This window comes from Triticum urartu, chromosome 7A (genome assembly GCF_056163025.1).
Source record: "Triticum urartu cultivar PI428250 chromosome 7A, HENAU_Tu73, whole genome shotgun sequence".
NCBI classification, from domain to species: Eukaryota; Viridiplantae; Streptophyta; class Magnoliopsida; order Poales; family Poaceae; genus Triticum; species Triticum urartu.
The window spans coordinates 274,886,168-274,913,543 of NC_141879.1; the positions used below are offsets into that span (position 1 = coordinate 274,886,168).

Here is a 27,376-nt window from a genome sequence, read left to right on the forward strand (position 1 = left end):
AAAAGCAATTTTCGTATCTTATCCGGCTATAATGCCTAGATAAAAAAGATGCAGTAGTACACATGCTGCCAAAATATGCTTCGCTTTTGCTCTTGTTTTACAAGACGAGAGCTCTAGTTTTCAGCATGGAGGCGTGCCGGGCCGCCGGGGTACGTAGCCGTAGCAAAGCCAGGACACGTATGGTAGGAGTACGTAGCATCACAGGAACTGTACTGTACTGACCATCCCTGCCCCCTGCCGCTCCGTCTTAAATGCAAACACATCTAACCTTCACCGCCCACTTGAATGCCCTCGCGACGTCTCCTATCATGGCTATCTATAAACGCCGGCCGGCCACACCATGCCTCCTCCTCCTCCTCCTCCTTGTCAAAGCTAGCCAGCAAGAACCAAGAAGAAGCAGAGCAGCTCAGAACCGAGCGCAGAGCGAAGCGGAGCCAAACGAAAGAAGGGACCTAACCTAACCTAGCCAAGCCAGCCGGCGATCGACCGAGAGATGGCGCGGTGGTGTCAGCTGGCGGCGGTGCTGCTCGCCGTGTCGATGGCGGCGTCGACGTCGGTGGCGCAGGACGCGCTGCAGACCAAGTGCCAGGGGGACCTGCAGAAGCTGTCGGACTGCATGGACTACGCGACGGGGCACGAGGACACGCCGTCGGCCAAGTGCTGCGAGGACACGGCGGACACGCAGAAGGCGCGGCCCGAGTGCCTCTGCTCCATCATCCAGCAGGTGCACAGCGGCAGCCACGGCGTGCAGCAGCTCGGCCTCCGCTTCGACCGCCTCCTGGCCCAGCCCGCAGCCTGCAAGCTCACCTACGCCAACGTCTCCCTCTGCATCAGTGAGTACCTAGCCCAGCTAGCTAGTCACACGGCACCTAGCTCCGATTGGCCTCTCCGTGTTTGATTACTTCATTTGTTTGCCTTGTTAGTTCTGCTGTTCATGCGTTTGAATCTCGAGATCTCATCACTCACAATATACAGTACTCGATAGTAACTTGATTAATTAGTTAGCCATAGGTTCTTATAAGGAAGTAAAAACAGGTAAAAGCACAGGAAAGGGAAAAAGATAGTATTAATTCTACAGTTTTGTTAGTACACACTGGATGCAGAGGCTGAGGACGTTCCCCTCTTTTCTTGAGAAAAAGAAACAGTTCTGTTACACACTTTTCGTGTTTTGATGCTGATAGGGTGGTTAGTGTGGAGGTAGTCGTATCCTAGCTCATCATGGATCAAACCTCGAGCTTGCGAATAACTTCTTAAGGCAACTCCAACGCAGGGCGCTTGGGGAGGCGCCGGGATTTCTTTCCTATCGATATCCCAATCGATTGGCAGTTGGAGCCGTCAAAAAGATGCGTCAGATGACTAAATCTTCAGTTAATGTTTTGTGTAAACATGCAATATATTATGGTCTACGTGAGCACGTGCGTGATAGTGTCTACCTTGTATTCGATGGTTTTTGAAACAAGTAGAGACCCTTGGTGTCTGGTCAATCTGGTGAAATGAGGATATGGTACCGTTTTGAGGCTTGTTTGATTCATAGGAAAAGTAAAGAAAATGTGTAGGAATAGGAAAAAAATATTTGCAAGCACTATTCATTCCTTTGGTCGAAAGGAACGGAGTTAAGGAAAAGTGGAGGAAAATTGGATTTGATCTCACAATTCACTTGGATCTCTTTTTAGAATTTATAAGTCCAAGGTAAGAGATCGGCGCCTCCTAGTTATACTTTTAGTGTGGTTTGACTTTGATTTCATCATGTATAGTGGAATTCCTGTGTTTTTCTATTCATGTGAATCAAACATGCAAGTCTAGAACTTCTGTGTTTTCACACCTGCATTTCTTATATTTTTGGGTGTTTTCTATCTCTACATATGTTTTTTTTAAGACAAATCTCTACATATGTAAACCCTGCGTTTGCACCAAAACCGCAGCTCATAGCCATGCGTACCTGCTGTGTTGGGCCTAGTAAGCCGAGCACATGCGTGTTAGGCCTTTTTTTTTGTTTTGTTTTGAGTGGATCGTCTGTGTTAGGCCTGAGGGTATCTCCAGCCGTTGGCCCCCTAGGAGGGGTAAAAAATCACCCCCTGGGGTGCACCGGCGCTAAACCGCGCACTGGGGGCGTGATGCCCCCAGTCACGGCGCCCACGTTTTTTAGAAAAGTCAAATACGGCGCAAACACGACTCAAATTTAACGCAAACATCGGCGAGTTCGTTCAAATTTAAACATAATTTACAAAAAAGGGAAAAACTACCGCCGGCTACCCCCGCCGTCTCCCTCGCCGCCCGCCTCGCCGACCGCCCACGCGGTTCTACATGTCGAGGAGGCGGTAGAACCGCGTGTAGTCACCGCCGCCGTCGTCGTCGTCGCCGCCGTCGCCCCCGCCGACGCCTCCGCCGTCCCTGCTGCACCCCTCCGCCGGTTGGCGCGGCGGGTTGGACGGTCCAGGGGAGTCGTCGTCGTCGTCGCTGTCGAGGACCACGACGCCGTGCTCGTCCTCGCGCCCACGCTTGCGGGCGGCGATCTCCTCCAGGGCCCGGCGCTGCCGGACCATCTCGTCGCGGAGGTAGTCGTCCCGCGCCCACCGCAGGGCGTCCTCGTCGGAGAAGCCACGCCGGGCTACCTCCTCGTACTCCGCGGGGAGGCCGGGCTCCGGCTTGGGCTCGACAAGGACGAAGCGGCCGGTGGGGGAGGCGTTGTCGCCGATGCGGACGCCGGAGCTGCGGGTGCGCGCGCTGACAGGCGCGCCCTGGGGCTCCGGCTTGACGGGGCGCAGGTGGAGGCAGGGGGAGCCGCCGGACGAGGAGGAGGACCTCCCGGTCTCCATGCGCCTCGGGGTCCAGGAGCTTCCTCGGCGGCGTGTGAAGGACGAGGGAGCGGGGTACTCGAGGCGCGGCGTGTTGCCGCCCTCGATGTACTCGAGGACGGCCTCCAACGTGCGCCCGGGCACGCCCCACCACCGACGCCGGCCGACGGCGTTGAGCCTGCCGGAGGGCTCGACGCCATTGGTGGCCTCGAGCTGCTCGGCGTGACGGCGGCGGAAGTAGGGCTCCCAGAGCGGGCTGTCGGGGACGTACCGTGGCCCCTCCCTCGCCGCACGTGGCAGGGACGAGCGGATGCGTGCGATCTCCGCACGCCGCGCCGCGCCGGTGGGTATCGAGGGCACCGACACGCCGCCGGCGCTGATCCTCCACGCCCCGGGTACCCGCATGTCCGGCGGGACCGGGTACTCGGCCTCGAAAAGGAGGCGAGCCTCGCTCTCGTGAAGATGGCGGCGGCCGAAGCCGTTCGCCGCCGCGCCGTCGCCTGGGAAGCGCTCGGCCATGGGTGCTGGAGACGGCGAGAGAGAGGAGAGAGAGGAACGACGACGGCGAGAGAGAGGAGAGGGAGGAACGACGACGGCGAGAGAGTACGAGTCGCCGAGTGCGCTGGGGCGCGTCTTATATAGGCCGAGGCGCCGCCCGTGCGCGAGCCGCCGTGAGTACGCGTGGCGGGCGAGGGAGGGCGAGGGACGCGCGTCATCCGGCCTTCACTGCGCCGCCCGTGAGGCATCAATGGCGCAGGCTGACCGGCGTGGCAGCGCGGTAGCTTTGGCATTGATTCGCCGCGGAAAACGAGACGATGAGGACGACGAAGGGGCGAGAAGAGGGTAGAGTCGCTGACGCGGCGGGCCCGCGGCTGTTTCGCGCCAAAACAGTTCGACCCGGCGACCCCCGGGCAGCCCCAGCGCGCCGGGTTTGGCCTGAGTCCGCCGGCGCTGTTTTCGGCCCAAGCCGGCGAAAATCGGGCTCCTGGGGCGTGACTGGGCCGATTTTTCGGCGCCGGCGCAAAAAAAAACGCTTAGGGAGACTTTCCTGAAGCGCGGTTGAAGATGCCCTGAGAAAGCAGGCATCTGTGCATATTGGACCTAGTTGTGGGTGGGAAGGTCATTGACTCGAGTAGAAGATTGAGCCCATTTCTGCGCGAACACACACACACACAAAGAACTCTCATTTGTCTCAAAAAAAAAAAGAACTCTCATATTCCCGGTTGTCCTCATATCACAATTGTGATAGAAATAAATAGGATCAGAATATTCTAGCTGTAATTTTATTTTCGAAGGTCGAGCTTCGAACCAGGAGGCGCACAATCTTGTAAAATTTCTTTTCTTGCTTCCTCAGGGTTGCCATTTGTGGCTTCTATCCCTTCATGACCCCTTTTGTATCCTGTTGAATATTTCTTTAAGTTAATGTAAGTGTGAGATCCCTCAAAATAAAATCTTGTTTATAAGCACAGAAGTTTCCTAAAAAAAACCACTTCTCAGTGAGTCAGAGTGCTTAAGATTACTTGCTTTCTTTTGTTATACGGAGTATATTATATGTTACACTTCTGCAAATATTTTATTGATGCTGAACCAGGAGTATTCATTCTCATACACAACTAAATTAATCTAGATAATTGTTGATACTCAAGTTTGACGGTGGTTATTTTTCAACACATTCTAATTGCTGATGATGCACTCCCTTGCTAGACCTGCTGCACCTGACCCCGAGCTCGCCAGACTACGCTCTCTTCGCAAATGCTTCCAAGAGTGAGTTCTCTGAATCCTTTGCCTCGATTTCACAACTATTTCAGAGAACTGAGGTTTGTAGAGAATTTGATACAGAAGGCCTGTTGCTCAGCGATGCGGGGTTGACTAAAACATTTAGTTCTGTGAAACATGTTCTTGAATATGCTGTTGAAATGTAGTAAAAATGAGGTATCCCATTATCTGTCTTTATTTCTGTGAAATTTACTAGTTATTGGAGTATATGATAGGAGTCCCCTCAACAGCTAGTTCTGTGAAATGTTCAAAGATAGTAAAAATGACATGTCCCGCTACCTGTCTGTATTGTTATGAAATTTACTACTCCAGTTATTATCATATGAAAGGAGTCCCCTTAATAGTTGAATATCTGCTAACTCAAGTGTTGTTCTCCCATGCAGTTACTCCGTCCACTGCCGCACCGGCGAGAGACACCGCCGACGGCTTCAAGGTTTCGCCGGGACTCGGTTACGGCGTCGTGGCAGCGGCCGTCGTCTCTGCTGTCTTCTCATCCATCTTCTGATTTTCGGACAAGCACACGCCCTTTTATCCTCTCCCTTTCTTCTATCTTTCATGTTTGTTTACATAACCCTGCAAGTTCCCACACAACGACGATGCTTTAGATGGTCTATTATCTACTCACGTGGTAAGAGGATTCGTTCGGATGACGTACTGTTGTTTTACCCCAGATAAGATGGAAAGTTGAGACTTGTGTTTCTTCATGTGGAAGTGATGGTTTGCGGTAATATCCCCAAAAATGTGGTTATGTTCTTCTTGTTCTAATTAAAATCTGGTACGCAAATGCCATGTGTTGGTGGCAGATGCTTAACCACAACAGAGCTATATCGATTTTTATTTCGTGGATAGATTGTTTAGATAGCCAGGGCTTATACAACGAGCATTTGAACTAGGTTTCGTCTTGCTTTATATATAAAGCAATACCCGCATTATACATGATTAAATGATATAAAATAATGGGAAAGCCCTTTTACAAAATACATCAAAGAATGACCGCATTAGAAAAAAGCATGCACAAAGGCACGAAGGCACAAAGACACAAAAACAACACCAAGAGGCTGCCAAACAAGAGCATAGGACAGCCTGAACACACCACCATGGCCTGACCGATGACGCCTGAGTCCGACGACAACACCCTAAAAGGGTAACGCTACAAAGCGTCGCCGCTGTCGAGACCAAATAGATAAACATGGATTTTCACTCGGAGCCCTATCATTGGGATGAAATCCACAATGACGTCCTTAAGAGGAAGGCAGTACCGCGGGCGTCACCGGCGCATGAAGCTTTCCTTAAAACTCACCCACACCACTACGAGGCACCTAGGTCAACGCTACAAAGCTTTCCTTGAAACTCACCCGCGGCACCACGAGGCACCTAGGTCATCACCGCGACGATGTCCAACCTACCTGAACCAGGACGCCGCCACTTCACCTGGAATGGAACAAGCCAGGGCCACCCGCCGCTATACCCCTTGCCGCGCACATGGCCAAGACATATAGCCGCCGCCACCACCACCACCACCATGTATCCCCCCGGAGAGCCGTCTGGGTAGCCCGCCATCCGAGGCCGCCGCCCTGGCAACATATGCCGAACCCCTCACGGGCGCCATAACTGAAGGAAATATGCCCTAGAGGCAATAATAAAGTTATTATTTATATTTCCTTATATCATGATAAATGTTTATTATTCATGCTAGAATTGTATTAACTGGAAACTTAGTACATGTGTGAATACATAGACAAAATGAGTGTCACTAGTATGCCTCTCCTTGACTAGCTCGTTAATTAAAGACGGTTAAGTTTCCTAGTCATGGACAAGAGTTGTCATTTGATGAACGGGATCACATCATTAGAGAATGATGTGATTGACTTGACCCATCCGTTAGCTTAGCACTTTGATCGTTTAGTTTACTAGTATTGCTTTCTCCATAACTTATACATGTCTCTATGACTATGAGATTATGCAACTCCCGAATACCGGAGGAACACTTAGTGTGCTATCAAACGTCACAGCGTAACTGGGTGACTATAAAGATGCTCTACAGGTGTCTCCGATGATGTTTGTTGAGTTGGCATAGATCGAGATTAGGATTTGTCACTCCGTGTATCGGAGAGGTATCTCTGGGCCCTCTCGGTAATGCACATCACTATAAGCCTTGCAAGCAATGTGACTAATGAGTTAGTTACGGGATGTTACATTACAGAACAAGTAAAGAGACTTGCCGGTAATGAGATTGAACTAGGTACTGAGATACCGACGATCGGATCTCGGGCAAGTAACATACCGATGACAAAGGAAACAACGTATGTTGTTATGCGGTTTGACCGATAAAGATCTTCATAGAATATGTAGGAACCAATATGAGCATCTAGGTTCCGCTATTGGTTATTGACCGGAGATGAGTCTCGATCATGTCTACATAGTTCTCGAACTCGTAGGGTCCGCACGCTTAACGTTCGGTGACGATCGGTATTATGAGTTTATGTGTTTTGATGTACCGAAGGTAGTTAGGTGTCACACCCACGATGCGGCTATATCTCCCACGTATCGAGGCACGACTTAGAGGCATAACCGCATGATGGTTTAGTCGCAAGTGGGGTAATCTTCACACAATCCCATGTACTGAATAAGAAAGGGATAAAGAGTTGGCTTACAATCGCCACTTCACACAATACATAAATAATTCCTACATCATCCAAATACACTCAAAGACCGACTACGGTCAAAACCCAAAAGAAAAGCAAGATAAACCCCAAATGCTAGGTCTCCGATCGTCCCAACTGGGCTCCGCTACTGATGAACCGGAAAAGACACAAAACAACGATCAAGATCTTCTTCGAGCTCCCACTTGAGCTCGGTTGCGTCACCAGCACTGGTATCATCGGCACCTGCAACTGTTTAGAAGTATCTGTGAGTCACGAGGACTCAACAATCTCACACCCGCGAGATCAAGACTATCTGGGTAGGGTAAGGTAATGAGATGGAGCTGCAACAAGCACTAAGCATATATGGTGGCTAACCTATGCAAATAAGAGCGAGAAGAGAAGTAACACAACGGTCGACAAGTTAGAAATGATCAAGAAGTGATCCTGAAACTACTTACGTTCAAATGTAACACAAGAACCGTGTTCGCTTCCCGGACTCCGCCGAAAAGAGACCATCACGGCTACACACGCGGTTGATGCATTTTAATTAAGTTAAGTGTCAAGTTATCTACAACCAGATATTAACAAATTCTCATCTGCCACATAACCGCGTGCACGACTCTCAAAAGTTTAAACCCTGCAGGGGTGTCCCAACTTAGCCCATCACAAGCTCTCACGGTCAACGAATGATATTCCTTCTCCCGAAAAGACCCGATCAGTCTCGGAATCACGGTTACAAGACATTTCGACAATGGTAAAACAAGACTAGCAAAGCCGCCCGATGTGCCGACAAATCCCGATAGGATTCGCACGTATCTCGTTCTCAGGGCACACCGGATGAACAGTACGTACGACAACCGACGATACCCCAAGTTGCCTAGGGGCGACACCGCAAGTGGCTCTGTTTTGGACCAACACTCAGAGTAGCACTGGCCTGGGGATTAAAATAAAGATAATCCTTGAGTCGCATGTTTCATTTGGATGCATGCATATTTAGTTATTAGCAATGCAAAATAAAAGCATTTTCTGCAATTATGCAATAACTGGAAAAAAATAACTAAATGCACATGCAGAAGAAAAAAAAACATGCACGAGCCTGAAGCATCACGGTGCAGCGGCCCAGCAGCGAATGAGGCCTAAGTGGGTGTTTGCGCAATTGGTAAAAAAAGGCCTAAGTGGAAAAGAATTGAGTCTCCATGGGATTCGATCCCACAACCTCCTAGTTCAAAACAAGGGTGCTAGCCACTGCTGTAGCCTAGTGTTTTGTGATATAAAAGGTGGTCGGCTTTAGATGAAGCTGCTCCTCTGTGGTTGGGAAAAGAACGGTAGCCAAAGAACCAAACAAAGAAAAAAGGGTACCATCCTGGGATTCGAACCCCAGATCCACTAGATATGCCCGGGGTGCGCTAACCACTGCGCTGCGTTAGTGGTATATGTGGGCTCGTAGAGCCAGATGGCCTACTTCAGGAATGCTCGAGCTTGGAGCCATGGCTCACAGTGACGCTTGGTGAGGCCGCCGGCGAGTGAGGCTGCAGGGACAGAGACTGCAAAGCGCCGGCGGGGGTGCGGAAAGGCAAAGGAAACTCAGTTGGGGGCCCTGTGAGGAGCAACGACGCAAGGGTGTGGGTGTGGATGCGCAAGGCGGGGCTCGCGCAAGGTTGAACGTGGCTGGCCATGGCTTCGGCCATGGTTGCCGGCTGGATCAGGGACGAAGCGCCTGGTGCGTGAGCTTGGCGCACGCGGGAGGAGAGAGGGTATGACTACTGGGTTGCAGGTGTTGTGAGCATAGTAGCCGGAAACGAGGAACGGTGGGCCGTCCCTCGATCCGGATTCATCGACCCGGAATCAGATTCGGGAACGAGGGTCGATTCGGTAAGATTCGATGCGGATTCGGCGTTTCCGCAGCTGGATCGTCGATTCAGGTTCGGCGACTCGATAGTCTTGGTTCTTGAATCGATCGAGTAAGCAAAAGGTCAGCCATATCAATCACGAACTCCTCGTTTTAATTTCTGCCCCGTTCTTTTCCACTCCTCTAAATAACTCCTTATTCTGCTCTCCAATTACTCCAAGGCTGCTAATAAATTTTCCATTGGGAAGGAGATACTATATTTTAGTCTTCATGAATCGACGATGCAGCCAGTTCCTTGTACAAGTACTCCCTCGGTCCCTCCCAGCCAGTTGCTCCCCGCACCCGTAAAGATTCACGTTCCTCGTTCCATGGTATCGTACCGGATTCATCGTACCGGAATTGATTGGATCGCGTTTCCGTTTTAGAAAAATCGTTCTAGAGATGTATACCCTCACTGTACCCTATTTTTTCCAGCCCCCGACTCTCGTCCCCCGTTCCCGTTCCTCGTTCCCACCGTACCGGAAACATGGCAACTATGGTTGTGAGTGTGTGAGCGGCGACTAGAGTAGGGGCATGAGCACAAGCTCGAATCGTCCATGGCGAACAAACTCGTGGCGAATGGATCAGCGACTACGAGGCAGAAAACTACAGGGAAAGAAGTTGGGGGAGGTGTGGATTATCACCATGAGGCTGTTGGAGTCGGAGATGTCATCGGGGAAGAAACGGAGACGACGTAACGAGGCATAGACCGACATTGTCCGTGAAGAAGAGGTAGCAGAGGAAGAAGATGATGACGCGACGTAGTGGAGGCGACCTAGGGCGCGCGGGGGGGGGGGGGGAGACGTCTGAACGGAAGTAGTCAACATAGAGGAAGAAGATGGACATGCCGGAGATGACCGTGGTGGCCTCCGTCCACACAAGCAATGGCGAAGCTCTCGGTGGCGCTCTTTGTTCTCTGTCTCTTGAGGAAGAAGGAGAAACAGGGGAAGGGAAAGGGTGGCGGCGATGAGAGGGAAACCCTAGGGGATGGGTGCGGACACGGGGGGGGGGTGCTGGGCGTCGACGTGGAGCTCGGGCATCTTCGGTGGCCAAGTGATCAACACCCATGGGGATTTACTGTGAGAGGGAGGGGGCGCCGAGGTGGACGATGACGAATGTAATGCTTCATTACATTCGGTCGTGTGGGCTGGGCTTTGGTGGAGAGGTAAGTTGCAGGTGGGCTTGTTGAAGGAAATGGCCCAGGTGGCTTCGGATAAGGGTGATGCTTTTCCTTTTCTTTTAATTCTGCCCATAAATAGACAACCGTCAAAAGAGAAAAGGTCAGGGATGTTGGGGATGAATTTGAAAGAAGTGAGAATATTTCTGGACTCCTGGAATTATGAAGGATTTGAATAAACTTGTTTGGGCATTTTTAAGGAGAGAAAAATAATTCAAGTTTGAATTAGATTCAAACTTGAGACATTTTTGAATCCAACCAAAACAAGCCCAAAGGATCTGAAATTTGTCAAAGAGGGTGTAGGACTGGTTTAAGATTAATAGGAAAAGAATGAACATTTTACGAAACAAAAATAATGCCACTTGCAATAAGTGGGTGAGAATTGAAAGGAAGAAACTAGAGATGGGGTGTTGCACTTGATGATGGTGTAGATGGAAAGGGAAAGATGAAACAACAAAGAAGATGAGGAGAAGGAGTTCACAAAGATAACAAGCACACGACAAATATGCACACTACAATGATGATCATGATGCAAATGCAACAAAAATGACAAAGGCAATATCACATCATGAAGCATGAAACAAAGCAAGTGAGATGACCCAAGCAAGCAAACAAGGATGGCACAATGAAATATAATAAAATATGAACATGATGCAATAAACAAAATATGGCAAGGGCACTCATCGAACGTGGCAACAAATAGTTGAAACACACAACGACAACAAAATAAATGGAAGACATCTGGGGCATCGGTCTTGGGGCGTCAAAACTCTCCTCTACTTACAAGAGATCTCAACCCGAGATCTTAGGAATGAGACGAAGAGGAAAAGATGAACAAAGTTGCTTCTTCGACAAACGAGTGAAACCAATGAACCTTGAGAGGTTAAACAATTTCAAGGAAAGAATACCATGGAGATGAACAAAGCTGAAAACGCAATGTTAGGAAAGAGGAACAAGGAACATGACTAGAACCTTGTAGGTTGAAAGACATAAGAAAAGGGTTGCAATGGACAAGAAGTACATGCAAGCACTCTAGTTGAAACGAGATAAACAAGGAAGAACAAATTCGAACAACACTCCATTGAAAAGAGATGCAAGACTTGATAAGATGAAAAGAACTTGAGCAAAGGACACAACACTCTGGTTAAATGGATAAGCATGAAAATAACACGATCCTCACAACTCGAGATGATGAGAGAAGAGAGCAACATCACAATGCCTCCGGAAGAAATGAAAGAATGGAATGGAATGAACGGAGGGAAACAAGATCTTGAGATAGCGTGCTCACAACAAATGCTAGAACAGAGTTGTTGGATTATCAACAACGAAAGGATAAGCTTGATGTGGGCTTATGGAAGACATCTCAAAATTATGAGGTGACAACCTGCCACTCACGGGAACAAAGATTTGATTGAGAGCTAGAAAAGATAGAAAGCTTCTTCCACCGAGGTGATAAGAAAACTTGGATCATAGGTAAACATCACAAAGAGCAACAATCGCAATGGAAGGCTTTAGGTGAAATCTATACCAAGATAACTCCAAGGAAGAAAGTGATGGGTTTAAATATCTCATTCCTGAACTTGTGAATCATGAAACACAAAGAAATTGTCAAAATGACATAACACCACCTCAAAAGATAAGATAGAAAGAATTGCACTTCAGAATGCAAGATGAAGAATGCTTGAACTCCTAAAAACAAGACATGTGTTGAACACCATGTTTATTTTTGAGTATAACTTGGTGGATCATAACTTCGAGAGAAATCTTGAGGACAATTGAAGAATGAAAGGAATCCTTGACGAACCACCCTGTTGAGCCTTCGTGAGAACTCCGGAAAAGAAAAGATGAAACAATTGAAACCGAGAATTTGATGAACCTCCGGAATAAGGAATTGAATTCACTCGATGAAACAAGAATAAGAGTTACATTATGATTATCCTTCACCACTTTAAATTGATGACAAGCAGCGTATTTGGCATACTACTTATTCTCGTAGAAAGGATTAAGAGAGATATAGCGCAATCTTGAGAAAAGACTTCAACGATCCGCCGGTAAGATTGGAAAGAACAAATGATAACGTATGAAGAGGAACCTTGAACAAACCACTGTAAGAATTGAAAATGAACGAAGAAAAGATAAAGAAACACCGGGATGAATTAGAGAATGAACGAAGATACTTGAGAGAATCAAGATGCAAGAGAACGAAGAGATCGCAGACTGATTAGGGAATACTTGAATGATGCACCGGTATGATTTGGAGAACGGGAGGTGAAAGCTGGAATGAATAATTCTGAGATGATGTGTTTCGGAGAATCAAACTGAAAAGACTCCTGAATTGCTCCGGAAGGGTGAAAAGGATTCTCGCAATCGAAAACAATTATGAGAGGATGGCATCAAGCTTGAACTTCGCATATTTGAGAGAACGGATACGATTTGGAGGGAAAACTCTTCTTCGGTCTTCATAATTCGAGAATGATGACGAGAAACACCATCATGAATTGTTGAGGCACTCCAGAATGAAAATTATACAGGTTGAACCAATGGTGAAAAGAATTTGAAAGATCTTGGTGCAAGACATTTGACTGATGATAACTCATTCTTACGTCAAACTTTGAAATGAATTTGAGAATAACTCCGGAAAAAAGAAGAGTCAGGTAAGATCCTAGAAAAAAACTGTGCGTTAGGGCCCACTCAAAAGATACACCGTTGAACGATTTAAAAGAGAGATTGCGCCGGTTGAATTAAATGGCTTGAATGAGATAACGATCTCGAAAAACCTTGAACGGATTAAGAATGGAAATACGAATCTCCTGAGATATCTTCCGTACTCCAGAACAAATGAATGGCGAGAAGTGGATGACTAAGAGGTGCACCGGCATGAGAAAACATTTGGAACGAGGAAAGGATATGATCGACAAAGCTTGAATTGAATCCACCGGAGAAAAAAAAAGAAGAATAATGTACTTGAAGCTCCGTTAGTATCTTCCTAAGAATCACCAGATAAGAACATTGACGGAAAAGAATGGAGAGACTTCCCATCAATAAAAGGGATACTTGATTAAGAAATCTAAGTCCTTGAAAAAAAATGGTGGGAGGGCGGGAAAACAAAGGCAACTTGGGGACGGATGAAACAAACACCGCTGACGAAAACTGAGATTGGATCTTGCGAATAGGAAAAATGATAGGATCATATTGAAGAGAATCACACCGGTTGGAAAGAATTAACATGACAACCTCGATGATCAAGAAGGATTGGTATTCACATAGAAGTGTGAGAACACCACTTAGGGAAGGTATGGAATCAACACTTTACATTGAAGCAACTCGAATACCACAACTCAAAACAAAACAAAGGATTGGCTTGCAAAATAAGCCGGAAACAAACATATGATAGATCCCATATCATATCACGTGTTTGTTGGAAAGATATTCTAGGAGCTACTTGGATTCCCACCTATAAACTCCCAGAACTTTCTGGTTATGCAATCAGATGTTGGGGATACAGGGGAAGCATAATATCTCACCCAAACTAACAATTCCTACATCCAGCTGTATCCATCCTTCAACACATAACCAAGAAACCTTTGGAAATCGTGTACCTCAACCTTCGAAAAGAATCCATTATACAAGTTATGGCAATACTCCCGAACTCCCGCCCCAGTACTGGGTGGCGTCGAGGTTATCTCATCAACAACTGCATAAAAGAGATTTTCGATGTCGGCGAACTCAGGTATTCCAGAACTACAACAATAAAATTGTGACGACAACACCTCGAAGCTCAACTCCCCTGGACACTGCCACAACCCCTAAATGTCAGGAGGCACCAAGAACAATGTTCTCGTCACAAGAATATCGGAACGATTCCAAGATACCCGCGTGATCCTAATTTTTTTTCGTGAAATTTGAGGAGAGTGAAGTCAAAACTTCTACATCAGGAGACCTCACCAGAGCGACGAAGGGACTGAGGAGTAAAAGGAATCCTACTCTCCGATATATATAATGCTAAGACCCAAACATTTTCTTCTAGACTCAACAACGTCAGCGATTTGATCAAGCAGGGGGCTCCTAAGTCGGGGATGGCTCTGATTACCAACTTGTCACGCCCATGATGCGTCTATATCTCCCACGTGTCGAGGCACGACTTAGAGGCATAACCGCATGGTGGTTTAGTTGCAAGTGAGGTAACCTTCACACAATCCCATGTACTGAATAAGAAAGGGATAAAGAGTTGGCTTACAATCTCCACTTCACACAATACATAAATAATTCCTACATCATCCAAATACACTCAAAGACCGACCGACTATGGTCAAAACCCAAAAGAAAAGGAAGATAAACCCCAAATGCTAGGTCCCCGATCATCCCAACTGGGCTCCGCTACTGATCAACCGGAAAAGACACAAAACAACGATCAAGATATTCTTTGAGCTCCCACTTGAGCTCGGTTGCGTCACCTGCACTGGTATCATCGGCACCTGTAACTATTTGGAAGTATCTGTGAGTCATGTGGACTCAACAATCTCACACCCGCGAGATCAAGACTATTTGGGTAGGGTAAGGTAATGAGGTGGAGCTACAGTAAGCACTAAGCATATATGGTGGCTAACCTATGCAAATAAGAGCGAGAAGAGAAGCAACGCAACGGTCGAGAAGTTAGAAATGATCAAGAAGTGATCCTGAAACTAATTACGTTCAAACGTAACACAAGAACCGTGTTCGCTTCCGGACTCCGCCGAAAAGAGACCATCACGGCTACACACGCGGTTCATGCATTTTAATTAAGTTAAGTGTCAAGTTATCTACAACCGGATATTAACAAATTCCCATCTGCCACATAATCGCGGGCACGCCTCTCGAAAGTTTAAATCCTGCCAGGGGTGTCCCAACTTAGCCCATCACAAGCTCTCACGGTCAACGAAGGATATTCCTTCTCCCGGAAAGACCCGATCAGTTTCGGAATCCCGGTTACAAGACATTTCGACAATGGTAAAACAAGACCAGCAAAGCCGCCCGATGTACCGACAAATCCCGATAGGATTCACACGTATCTCGTTCTCAGGGCACACCGGATGAACACTACGTACGACAACCGATGATACCCCAAGTTGCCTAGGGGCGGCACCGCAAGTGGCTCTGTTTTGGACCAACACTCAGAGGAGCACTGGCCCGAGGGTTAAAATAAACATGACCCTTGAGTCGCATGTTTCATTTGGGTACATGCATATTTAGTTATTAGCAATGCAAAATAAAGACATTTTCTGCAATTATGCAATAACTGGAAAAAATAACTAAATGCACATGTAGAAGAAAAAAAACATGCACGAGCCCGAAGCATCATGCTGCAGCGGCCCAACAGCGAATGAGGCCTAACTCGGTGTTTGCGCGATTGGGAAAAAAAGGACACAGAGGTAAAGAATATTCCTTCTCCCGGAAAGACCCGATCAGTTTCGGAATCCCGGTTACAAGACATTTCGACAACGGTAAAACAAGACCAGCAAAGCCGCCCGATGTGCCGAAAAATCCCGATAGGATTCACACGTATCTCGTTCTCAGGGCACACCGGATGAACACTACGTACGACAACCGATGATACCCCAAGTTGCCTAGGGGCGGCACCGCAAGTGGCTCTGTTTTGGACCAACACTCAGAGGAGCACTGGCCCGAGGGTTAAAATAAACATGACCCTTGAGTCGCATGTTTCATTTGGGTACATGCATATTTAGTTATTAGCAATGCAAAATAAAGACATTTTCTGCAATTATGCAATAACTGGAAAAAATAACTAAATGCACATGTAGAAGAAAAAAAACATGCACGAGCCCGAAGCATCATGCTGCAGCGGCCCAACAGCGAATGAGGCCTAACTCGGTGTTTGCGCGATTGGGAAAAAAAGGACACAGAGGTAAAGAATATTCCTTCTCCCGGAAAGACCCGATCAGTTTCGGAATCCCGGTTACAAGACATTTCGACAACGGTAAAACAAGACCAGCAAAGCCGCCCGATGTGCCGACAAATCCCGATAGGATTCACACGTATCTCGTTCTCAGGGCACACCGGATGAACACTACGTACGACAACCGATGATACCCCAAGTTGCCTAGGGGCGGCACCGCCAGTGGCTCTGTTTTGGACCAACACTCAGAGGAGCACTGGCCCGGGGGTTAAAATAAACATGACCCTTGAGTCGCATGTTTCATTTGGATACATGCATATTTAGTTATTAGCAATGCAAAATAAAGACATTTTCTGCAATTATGCAATAACTGGAAAAAATAACTAAATGCACATGCAGAAGAAAAAAAACATGCACGAGCGCGAAGCATCACGCTGCAGCGGCCCAACAGCGAATGAGGCCTAACTCGGTGTTTGCGCGATTGGGAAAAAAAGGACACAGAGGAAAAGAATTGAGTCTCCATGGGATTCGATCCCACCACCTCCTAGTTCAAAACCAGGGTGCTAGCCACTGCTGTAGCGAGGTGTTTTGTGATACAAAAGGTGGCCGGCTTTAGATGAAGCTGCTCCTCTGTGGTTGGGAAAAGAACGGTAGCCAAAGAACAAAACAAAGAAAAAAGGGTACCATCCTGGGATTCGAACCCCAGATCCACTGGATATGCCCAGGGTGCGCTAACCACTGCGCTGCGTTAGTGATACAAGAGGGCTCATAGAGTCAGATGACCTACTACAGGAATGCTCGAGCTTGGAGCCATGGATCACGGTGACGCTTGGTGAGGCCGCCGACGAGTGAGGCTGCATGGGCAGAGATTGCAAAGTGCCGGCGGGGGTGCGGAAAGGCAAAGGAAACTCGGTTGGGGGCGCTGTGAGGAGCAACGACGCAAGGGTGTGGGTGTGGATGCGCAAGACGGGGCTCGCGCAAGGCTGAACGTGGCTGGCCATGGCTTCGGCCATGGTTGCCGGCTAGATCAGGGACGAAGCGCTTGGTGCTTGAGTGTAATGCCCACAATGCGGCTATATCTCCCACGTGTCGAAGCACGACTTAGAGGCATAACCGCATTGAAAGCAATGTCGCAAGTGAGGTAATCTTCACAACAACCCATGTAATGAATAAGAAAGGAGGTACATAGTTGGCTTACAATCGCCACTTCGCACAATACATGAATAAAGCGTTAGATCATCCAGATACAATCAAGGTCCGAGTACGGAACCAAAATAAAAGAAGACTACCCCAAATGCTACATAGATCCCCGATCGTCCCAACTGGGCTCCACTACTGATCAACTAAAAAACGTAACAACATAATGAACGAGATCTTCATCGAGCTCCTCCTTGAGCTGGGTTGAATCACCTGCACGGTTCAACGGCACCTGCAAGCTGGTTTTGGAAGTAATCTGTGAGTCACGGGGACTCAGCAATCTCACACCCTCGCGATCAAGACTATTTAAGCTTATGGGTAGGGAAAAGGTATGAGGTGGAGCTGCAGCAAGCGACTAGCATATGTGGTGGCTATCATACGTAAATGAGAGCGAGAAGAGAAGGCAAAAGCATGGTCGAGAAACTATGATCAAGAAGTGATCCTAGAGCAACCTACGTCAAGCATAACTCCAACACCGTGTTCACTTCCCAGACCCCGCCGAGAAGAGACCGTCACGGTAACACACGCGGTTGATGTATTTTAATTAAGTTAAGGTTTCAGGTTTTCTACAACCGGACATTAACAAATTCCCATCTTCCCATAACCGCGGGCATGGCTTTCGAAAGTTCATATCCCTGCAGGGGTGTCCCAACTTAGCCCATCACAAGCTCTCATGGTCAACGAAGGATATTCCTTCTCCCAAGACAATCCGGTCAGACTCGGCATCCCAGTTACAAGACATCTCGACAATGGTAAAACACGTCCAGCAAGACCGCCCGATGCGCCGACATCCTGATGGGAGCTGCACATATCTCGTTCTCAGGGTAACACCGGATGAACACTACGTACAGCTAAAACCAGCCCTCAAGTTTCCCCGAGGTGGCGCCGCAAGTGGCTCTGTTTCGGACCAACACTTAGACAAGCACTGGCCCCGGGGGGGGGGGGGTTAAAATAAAGATGACCCTCGGGATGCGTGACTCCCAAGGGAAAAAGGCTAGGTGGCGAAAGGTAAAACCAAGGTTGGGCCTTGCTGCAGGTGTTTTATTCAAGGCGAACTGTCAAGGGGTTCCCATTATAACCCAACCGTGTAAGGAACGCAAAATCAAGGAACATAACGCCGGTATGACGGAAACTAGGGCGGCAAGAGTGGAACAAAACACCAGGCATAATGCCGAGCCTTCCACCCTTTACCAAGTATATAGATGCATTAATTAAATAAGAGATATTGTGATATCCCAACAAAATATCCATGTTCCAACAAGGAACAACTCCAATCTTCACCTGCAACTAACAACGCTATAAGAGGGGCTGAGCAAAGCGGTAACATAGCCAAACAACGGTTTGCTAGGACAAGGTGGGTTAGAGGCTTGGCTTAACAATATGGGAGGCATGATAAGCAAGTGGTAGGTATTGCATCATAGGATAGCAAAAGAGCGAGCAACTAGCAAGCAAAGATAGAAGTGATTTCGAGGGTATGGTCATCTTGCCTGCAAAGTTCTCCGAGAAGACGAAAAGCTTGATCCTCGTAAACGTACTCAACGGGCTCCTCGGACACGAACTCGTCTCTCGGCTCTACCCAAAGCAAGAACACAAGCAAAGGGAGACACAATCAACCACGTGCAATGCTCAAGCAACATGATGCAAGACATGGTATGATATGCGGGATGCGGTATGCGATGCATATGCATGATTTGGAAAGGAATGATTGAACCTGGCCTCAACTTGGAAAACCAAGAGTGCCACTGGAAAGAGGAGTTGATTTCGGTCGAAATCGATATAAAGATCACCAGAATCGGATGCACGGTTTGAAAATGGCAAGCAAAACAAATATGGCACCGGTCTACGATTAACAGCACGAAGCCTCCTAAATGCATCAAGAACAACATGCTACAACACTCTAACATGACAACAAAATACATGGCAGGGATTCACTCAAGATGCTTGACAAAAGATGAACAATGAGCTACGGCTAATTCACTCAATAGCAGGTTCAAACAAGCATGGCAGAAGTGCAAAAATAACAGGTTTCAGACTTAGTGAAATTAATAGCATGTCAGGAATTTAACATCAGGAAGCAATGTTTAGAGCACGAAAACTACATGCTACAGGAACATATCATGGCAAAGCAAAACATGGCATGAAGCTACTCAAAGCATGCAACAAAAGTCCCTTAGTGACCCTAAGCCAAAAAGGATCAGAAAATACAATTGCAACCACGTGAACATAGCAACTTATGTTAACAGATTCAGACTTAGTGAAAAACCGGAACATGCAAAACAGATAACAAGTAGGCACGTTTACGAGCTCGATGCACTCACCACGCGGCATGACATGATAATCTAAGCATACACAGCAAGTAGACATGGCATAGAAGCTAGACATGGCAAGAACAACATCATAGCATGCATGGATCAACAACAATAAGCTCGGCAAAATTGAATAACATGTAAACAATCTGCCAGGAACATTTTATAGCAAAAGTAGAGCTCGATTGACTCAAGCTTGGGTTCTCCATAATTGCAAACAAAGACATGGATGGATAGAGCACAACATTATCTACAAAACATCCTTAATGATCATGCTCAAAAAAGGCACGGATCACTCAGAAACAACATGAACATATGGCATAAAAATAAGGACGGGGCAGAGACTTAGAATATTTCTAAGTCCCTGAAATCAGCAACATTGAGTAAGCTACTTTGCATGCTTGTGCTAGTCACCACAGAGATCACAAAAATACATGGCATACACCCCTGTAAATATGGCATGGCACACTACAAAACACATGTAGAGCTCAAGATCATAGCATGCACACATTAAACATGGCAAAAATGACAAAAGTGCATTTGCTGAAACAGATCTGAAACTATCATCACATAGCCCTCTTCCAACAACATTTAGGGCATCAAGATGAGCTCAAATGAAAATGATGCAATGAGATGAAATGAAGTACTCGTCGAGACGAACATTTTGATATGCTACACGCACGAATCGGAGCAACGGGTGCAGAGATATGACATGAAGAAAATGCCCAAAAATACTGAGGACTTAGCAGATTTCACCTCGCGGGAAAAGTTAACCCGGGACGAGGAGAAGCGGGACGGGGTGGATCTGGACCTGGACGGAGGCGTTTGGTTGGGTGAAGTGGTGGATCTGGTCCAGCTTCGTCTCCGGCGAGGTGTGGTTCTCCGGCGAACCTTGGAAGAGAGGGAGAGATCCGGTGAGAGAGAGAGAGAGTGGATGCAGGAGGAAGAAGGGGAGAGGCAAAGCCTTGCCTGGCCGGACGCGGTTGTCGGCGGCGGCGGTGGGTCGCCGGCCGGTGGGAGGAGCTAGAGCTCCGACGAGCATGGATGGCGGCGGCAGCCGGCGGTGAATAGCGGCGGGGCGGCGCGCGGGCGAGCGAGTGAGCGGCGCGGGAGCAGGGCGACGAGCGGCGCGCGACGGCGAGCGGTGACCGGCGGGAAGATGCTGCGGCGAGATGGCCTCCGGCGATGATGGCGGTCGCCGGCGGGCGAGGAGTTGCGGCGGCGCCAGCAAAACGGGCGGCCGAGGCACGGCGAAGGAGCAGGGGTTGCAGGGCGGCGCGGCGGCGGCGACCGGGCCCGTGCGGGCCGGATCTGGGCCAAGCGGGCCCGCGGCGATGGAGGAGAGAGAGGAAGGCGCAGCGGGCTGATGTGGCGCGCTCCGGTTGGCCGGGAGCGGCCGCCGGGATGACGTGGCAGGCTCTCATTGCCGGAGTGAGGTGGCGGTGGCAGTGGACATGTCCGGCGGCGCGCGGAGGAGGTTAGGGTTTCATCTGCGCGAAAATTCTGGGAGGGACACATATTTATAGGTAGAGGGATCTAGGAGGCTCCAAATGAGGTGCGGTTTTCGGCCACGCGATCGTGATCGAACGGCCTAGGTGATGGAGGAGGTTTAGGTGGGTTTTTGGGCCACTTTGGAGGGGTGTTGGGCTGCAACACACACGAGGCCTTTTCGGTCCCTCGGTTAACCGTTGGAGTATCAAACGAAGTCCAAATGACACGAAACTTGACAGGCGGTCTACCGGTAGTAAACCAAGGCCGCATGACAAGTCTCAGTTCAATCCGAAAACGTTTAACACCCGCACACGGAAAGAGGTAGAAAGAGACACCGGAGGACATAGGAGCGCCGGATTGCAAAACGGACAACGGGGAAAATGCTCGGATGCATGAGACGACCATGTATGCACATGCGATGCACATGATGACATGATATGAGATGCATGACACGCAAGCAATGACAAGGCAACAACAACGAATAATTGGAGGACACCTGGCACATCGGTCTCGGGGCGTCACAGTGAGCTTGGCGCGCGCGGGAGGAGAGAGGGTACGACTACTGGGCTGCAGGTGTTGTGAGTGTGTGAGCGGCGACTAGAGTAGGGGCATGAGCACAAGCTCGAATCGTCCATGGTGAACGAACTCGGGGCGAATGGATCAGCGACTACGAGGCAGAAAACTACAGGGAAAGAAGTTGGGGGAGGTGTGGATCGTCACCATGAGGCTGTTGGAGTCAGAGATGTCATCGGGGAAGCAACGGAGACGACGTAACAAGGCCTAGACCGACGTTGTCCGTGAAGAAGAGGTAGTAGAGGAACAAGATGACGACGCGACGTAGTGCAGGCGACCTAGGTCGGGGAAGACGTCTGAACGGAAGTAGTCAACATAGAGGAAGAAGATGGACATGCCGGAGATGACCGTGGTGGCCTCCGTCCACGCAGGCAATGGCGAAGCTCTTGGTGGTGCTCTCTGTTCTCTGTCTCTTGAGGAAGAAGGAGAAACAGGGGAAGGGAAAGGGTGGCAGCGGTGAGAGGGAAACCCTAGGGGATGGGTGCGGACACGGAAGGGGGGGAGTTTATAGGGTGCTGGGCGTCGACGTGGAGCTCGGGCGTCCTCGGTGGCCAAGTGATGAGCACCCGTGGGGATTTACTGTGAGAGGGAGGGGTGCCGAGGTGGACGATGACTAATGTAACGCTTCCTTACATTCGGTCATGTGGGCTGGGCTTCGGTGGAGAGGTAAGTTGCAGGTGGGCTTGTTGAAGGAAATGGCCCAGGTGGCTTCGGATAAGGGTGATGCTTTTCCTTTTCTTTTAATTCTGCCCATAAATAGACAACTGTCAAAAGGGAAAAGGTCAAAGATGTTGGGGATGAATTTGAAAGGAGTGAGAATATTTCTAGACTACTGGAATTATGAAGGATTTGAACAAACTTGTTTGGGCATTTTTAAGGAGAGAAAAATAATTCAAGTTTGAATTAGATTCAAACTTGAGACATTTTTGAATCCAACCAAAACAAGCCCAAAGGATCTGAAATTTGTCAAAGAGGGTGTAGGACTGGTTTAAGATTAATAGGAAAAGAATGAACATTTTACGAAACAAAAATAATGCCACTTGCAATAAGTGGGTGAGAATTGAAAGGAAGAAACTAGAGATGGGGTGTTGCACTTGATGATGGTGTAGATGGAAAGGGAAAGATGAAACAACAAAGAAGATGAGGAGAAGGAGTTCACAAAGATAACAAGCACACGACAAATATGCACACTACAATGATGATCATGATGCAAATGCAACAAAAATGACAAAGGCAATATCACATCATGAAGCATGAAACAAAGCAAGTGAGATGACTGTAACGCCCTCGATGCGGCTATATCTCCCACGTGTCGAAGCACGACTTAGAGGCATAACCGCATTGAAAGCAATGTCGCAAGTGAGGTAATCTTCACACAACCCATGTAATACATAAGGGAAAGAGATACATAGTTGGCTTACAATCGCCACTTCACACAAATACATGAATAAAGCATTACAACATCCAAATACAATCATGGTCCGACTACGGAACCAAAATAAAAGAAGAAGACCAAATGCGACAAGGTCCCCGATTGACCCCAACTGGGCTCCACTACTGATCAACTAGAGCGAAATAACACAACGGACAAGATCTTCATCGAGCTCCTCCTTGAGCTTGGTTGCGTCACCTGTTCGGTAACATCGGCACCTGCAAACTGGTTTTGGAAGTAATCTGTGAGCCACGGGGACTCAGCAATCTCGCACCCTCGCGATCAAGACTATTTAAGCTTATGGGTAAGGTAAGGTATGAGGTGGAGCTTCTGCAAGCGACTAGCATATATGGTGGCTAATCATACGCAAAAGAGAGCGAGAAGCGAAGGCAAAGCACGATCGAGAAACCATGATCAAGAAGTGATCCTAGAACAACCTACGTCAAACATTACTCCAACACCGTGTTCACTTCCCGGACTCCGCCGGAAAGAGACCATCACGGTTACACACGCGGTTGATGTATCTTAATTAAGTTAGGGTTCAAGTTATCTACAACCGGACATTAACAAATTCCCATCTGCCCATAACCGCGGGCACGGCTTTCGAAATTTCAAATCCCTGCAGGGGTGTCCCAACTTAGCCCATGACATGCTCTCACGGTCAACGAAGGAATAGACCTTCTCCCGAGACATTCCGATCAGACTCGGTATCCCGGTTCTACAAGGCACTTCGACAAGTTAAAAACCAATCCAGCAACACCGCCCGAATGTGCCGACAAATCCCGATAGGAGCTGCACATATCTCGTTCTCAGGGCACACTCAGATTGTCTTAACTTCCGGTAGGCCAGCCCAGAGTTGCCCCTGGTGTCCAACAGTGGCTGACAGTTTGGACCAACACTCAGAGGAGCACTGGCCCGGGGGGTTAAAATAATGATGACCCTTGAGTCTGCAGAACCCAAGGGAAAGAAAAGGCTAGGTGGCAAATGGTAAAACCAAGGTTGGGCATTGCTGGAGGAGTTTTATTCAAGGCGAACTGTCAAGGGGTTCCCATTATTACCCAACCACGTAAGGAACGCAAAATCTGGGAACATAACACCGATATGACGGAAACTAGGGCGGCAAGAGTGGAACAAAACACCAGGCATAAGGCCGAGCCTTCCACCCTTTACCAAGTATATAGATGCATTAATTAAATAAGAGATATTGTGATATCCCAACAAGTAAACATGTTCCAACAAGGAACAACATCTCCATGTTCCAACAAGGAACAAACTTCAATCTTCACCTGCAACTAACAACGCTATAAGAGGGGCTGAGCAAAGTAGTAACATAGCCAAACAATGGTTTGCTAGGACAAGGTGGGTTAGAGGCTTGGTTGAACAATATGGGAGGCATGATAAGCAAGTGGTAGGCATCGTAGCATAGGCATAGCAAAAGAGCGAGCATCTAGCAAAGCAAAGATAGAAGTGATTTCGAGGGTATGATCATCTTGCCTGAAATCTTGCAAGGAAGAAGAACGAGTCCATGAAGAAGACAAACAGACGTAGTCGAACGGGTCCTCACAATCACGACGTTAACGGAACCAATTCGAAGAAGCAACACCGGAAAGAAGCACACAACATAGTAAACAACCAAAACATAAACATGGCATGATGCACAACCAAGTATGATGCATGTCCGGATTAAATATGCATGGCATGGCAAAGTGCAACAAACAACCCTACAAATTAAGTGGAGCTCAATATGCAACTCCGTTGCATATTGACAAAACACCACATGACTTGTTTAGATTCGATCTCGTTTATGTACCCAACAATATTAAATGTTGTTAAACATGGCAAGAGGGTGAAACATAATAAAACTACCCATCTAGGCAAGTTTAAATGATGCCGGAAGCAACGAACAACAATTCCGGTAAATCCCCATATGCATATATTAGGTTTGGTACAGATCTGCCCTAAACCATATTTTAGATTTATTAAACATGTAAAGTAAGGCCACCGTGTTAAACTAGGCATTTTCCCACCCCATTTACATATAAAGTTTATTAAATTCCGAGTTACGGTTATTTAGTTATGAAATAAATCATTTTAGCAAGTTATTAAGCAAATTTAAACAAACAGCATTTTAAACATAGATGAAAGTGGCAAATTATTAATCTACACAAAATTCTAAGCAAGTTTCATATATAACTTATTTTAATCCGATGCACGGTTTGTGAGATATTAAATGCATGAACATGAGGGTGCAATCTATAAATATGCAGTCCTGCGGATAATAGCTAAATTCACACAGACTGGAAAAAAACACTACTGGGCTGAAATCTGGGACAGGCCCAACAATGCACAGGGGCTGGAGGGGAGCTTCTCACATTGGGCTTGGCCCGGTTGGTGCTGGGCTGGACGAGGCAGGCGGCTGGGCTTCGAGGGGCCTTGCTGGAGGAGAGCCTGGCAGAGGCGAAGCTGGGCCGGTCGACGCGCGCTGCTGGTCGCGGGCTGAGGTGGAGCTGGGCACGGTCAGCGAGCTCTGGGTCAACGCGAGCGCTCGAGTCAGAGCGGCTCGATGCAGAAGAGTCGCCGCTCCTCTCCCTCCCTCGAACAGAAGGAGGTAGCGCGGGGGACTTGCGGCGGGGCCTGCAGGCGCGGGAAGCTGCAGGTCGGCAAGGTGGCGAGCGGATCCCGGCAGTAGGCGAGGATCTCTGGCAAGGCAGGGCTTGGCACGGGGTCGAAGAGGGGGATCCGGCGCGGATGGAGCTCAGGGGCGGCGTTGGGGACGAGATTGAGGCCGGCCATGGCGTTGGGCGCCATGCTCCTCGTTCCCTGCAGGCAGACGACAACGGGAGAGCGAGGTACATGAGAGAGAAGAAATCCAGAGAGGGAGGAGAAGGAGATAAAGAGGAGGAGCAGAGGTCCTGGAGGCCGGCGATGGGGATGCTCCTGCTAGAGGCAGCGAGGTGATGGAGCTCGTGCTCCTGGATGATGGGAGGCTCGGGGCATGAGCAGGGGCTGTGCTTGGACGCGAATCACTCGATCCATCGAGATGCTCGGGCGGCTGCGCGGAAAATCAGGGATCTGGTCGGAGGCTGCGGTTGGTGGGGATGGATCCCGAGGGGAAGAATGAGAGCGGTGGCGGCGCGGATGGGACTGGGTTAGACTAGGGTTAGACTGAGTTGGTTAGGGGGGTGGTCTAATATATGGCAAGTGGAATTTTGGTAGGGGCATATCCGTCCCTCCGATCGTAATCGGACGGTCGGGAAAAATAGGCTAGGGAGCCCAAATGAGAAAACGGAGACGTTTTGTAGATGTTTGGGGATGATCCGGACACAACGGTGGCGACAGTCCGGGTCGGGTTCGGGACAACTTTCGGACGCGCGCGAGGGGGGCTGCGGTGTGACGAGAGAGATTAGGTTGGGCCTGGCGGTAGGTAGTGCAGAAGGAAAAAGTCTGAGAAGAGAGAAGAGGAGAGGCCCAGCGACTGTTTCCGGAGACCGAAAACGTCCGACGTTAGACCGACTATATTGTCGCTATAGTTAAACGTTGGGGCGTCAAACGACATCCGAATGTGATGAAACTTGACAGGCGGTCTATCTACACTATAATAAGACCACACGCCAACTCTCATCCCATTCCGAGAACATTTTTCCGGCCACTTATAAAATAATATTTCGGAGGTGCCGCGGGCGCGTGCAAGTGTGTCTGGACTCAGAACGGACAACGGAAGGAACGGGGAGAACCCGGACGGATGCAAGTTTTGAAAACATGATGATACAATGCACATGATGACATGATAAGATGCAACACGCAAGCAAATGACATGGCAACAACAGCGAATAACTGGAGGACACCTGGCACATCGGTCTCGGGGCGCTACAACACTCCACCACTACGATAGGATCTCGTCCCGAGATCTAGAATGGCACCGGAAGGAAAACGGAAGAGAAAGAGAAGAGGTAAAGCTAAGTTGCTTCTTGACAAATGAGTGAAACCAAAGAACCTTGAGAGGTTGAACAACTCGAGAGAAAATATTACAACGGAGATAAGTGAAGTTGAAAACACTCCATTAGAAAAGATGAACAAGGAAAAACAACTTCGGGCAGAACTTCGATTGAAAAGGAAAGAGATTGAATAAGAACTTGATAAGATGAGGGAACTTGAGCAGAGGGCACAACACTCCGGTTAAAAGGATAAGCACGAAAAGAAAAA

The 27,376-nt window shown here is 48.4% G+C and overlaps 1 protein-coding gene across 1 annotated transcript; it reads left to right on the forward strand.

Moving 5' to 3' along the window:
- Positions 1-335: 335 nt before the first annotated feature.
- On the forward strand, positions 336-5,275 carry LTPG1 (glycosylphosphatidylinositol-anchored lipid protein transfer 1). Its single transcript, XM_048685986.2, has 3 exons — positions 336-833; positions 4,500-4,559; positions 4,955-5,275. The coding sequence occupies exons 1-3, from the start codon at positions 494-496 to the stop codon at positions 5,074-5,076; spliced, it is 522 nt and encodes a 173-aa protein (XP_048541943.1). The 5' UTR covers positions 336-493; the 3' UTR covers positions 5,077-5,275.
- The last annotated feature ends 22,101 nt before the right edge of the window (positions 5,276-27,376 follow it).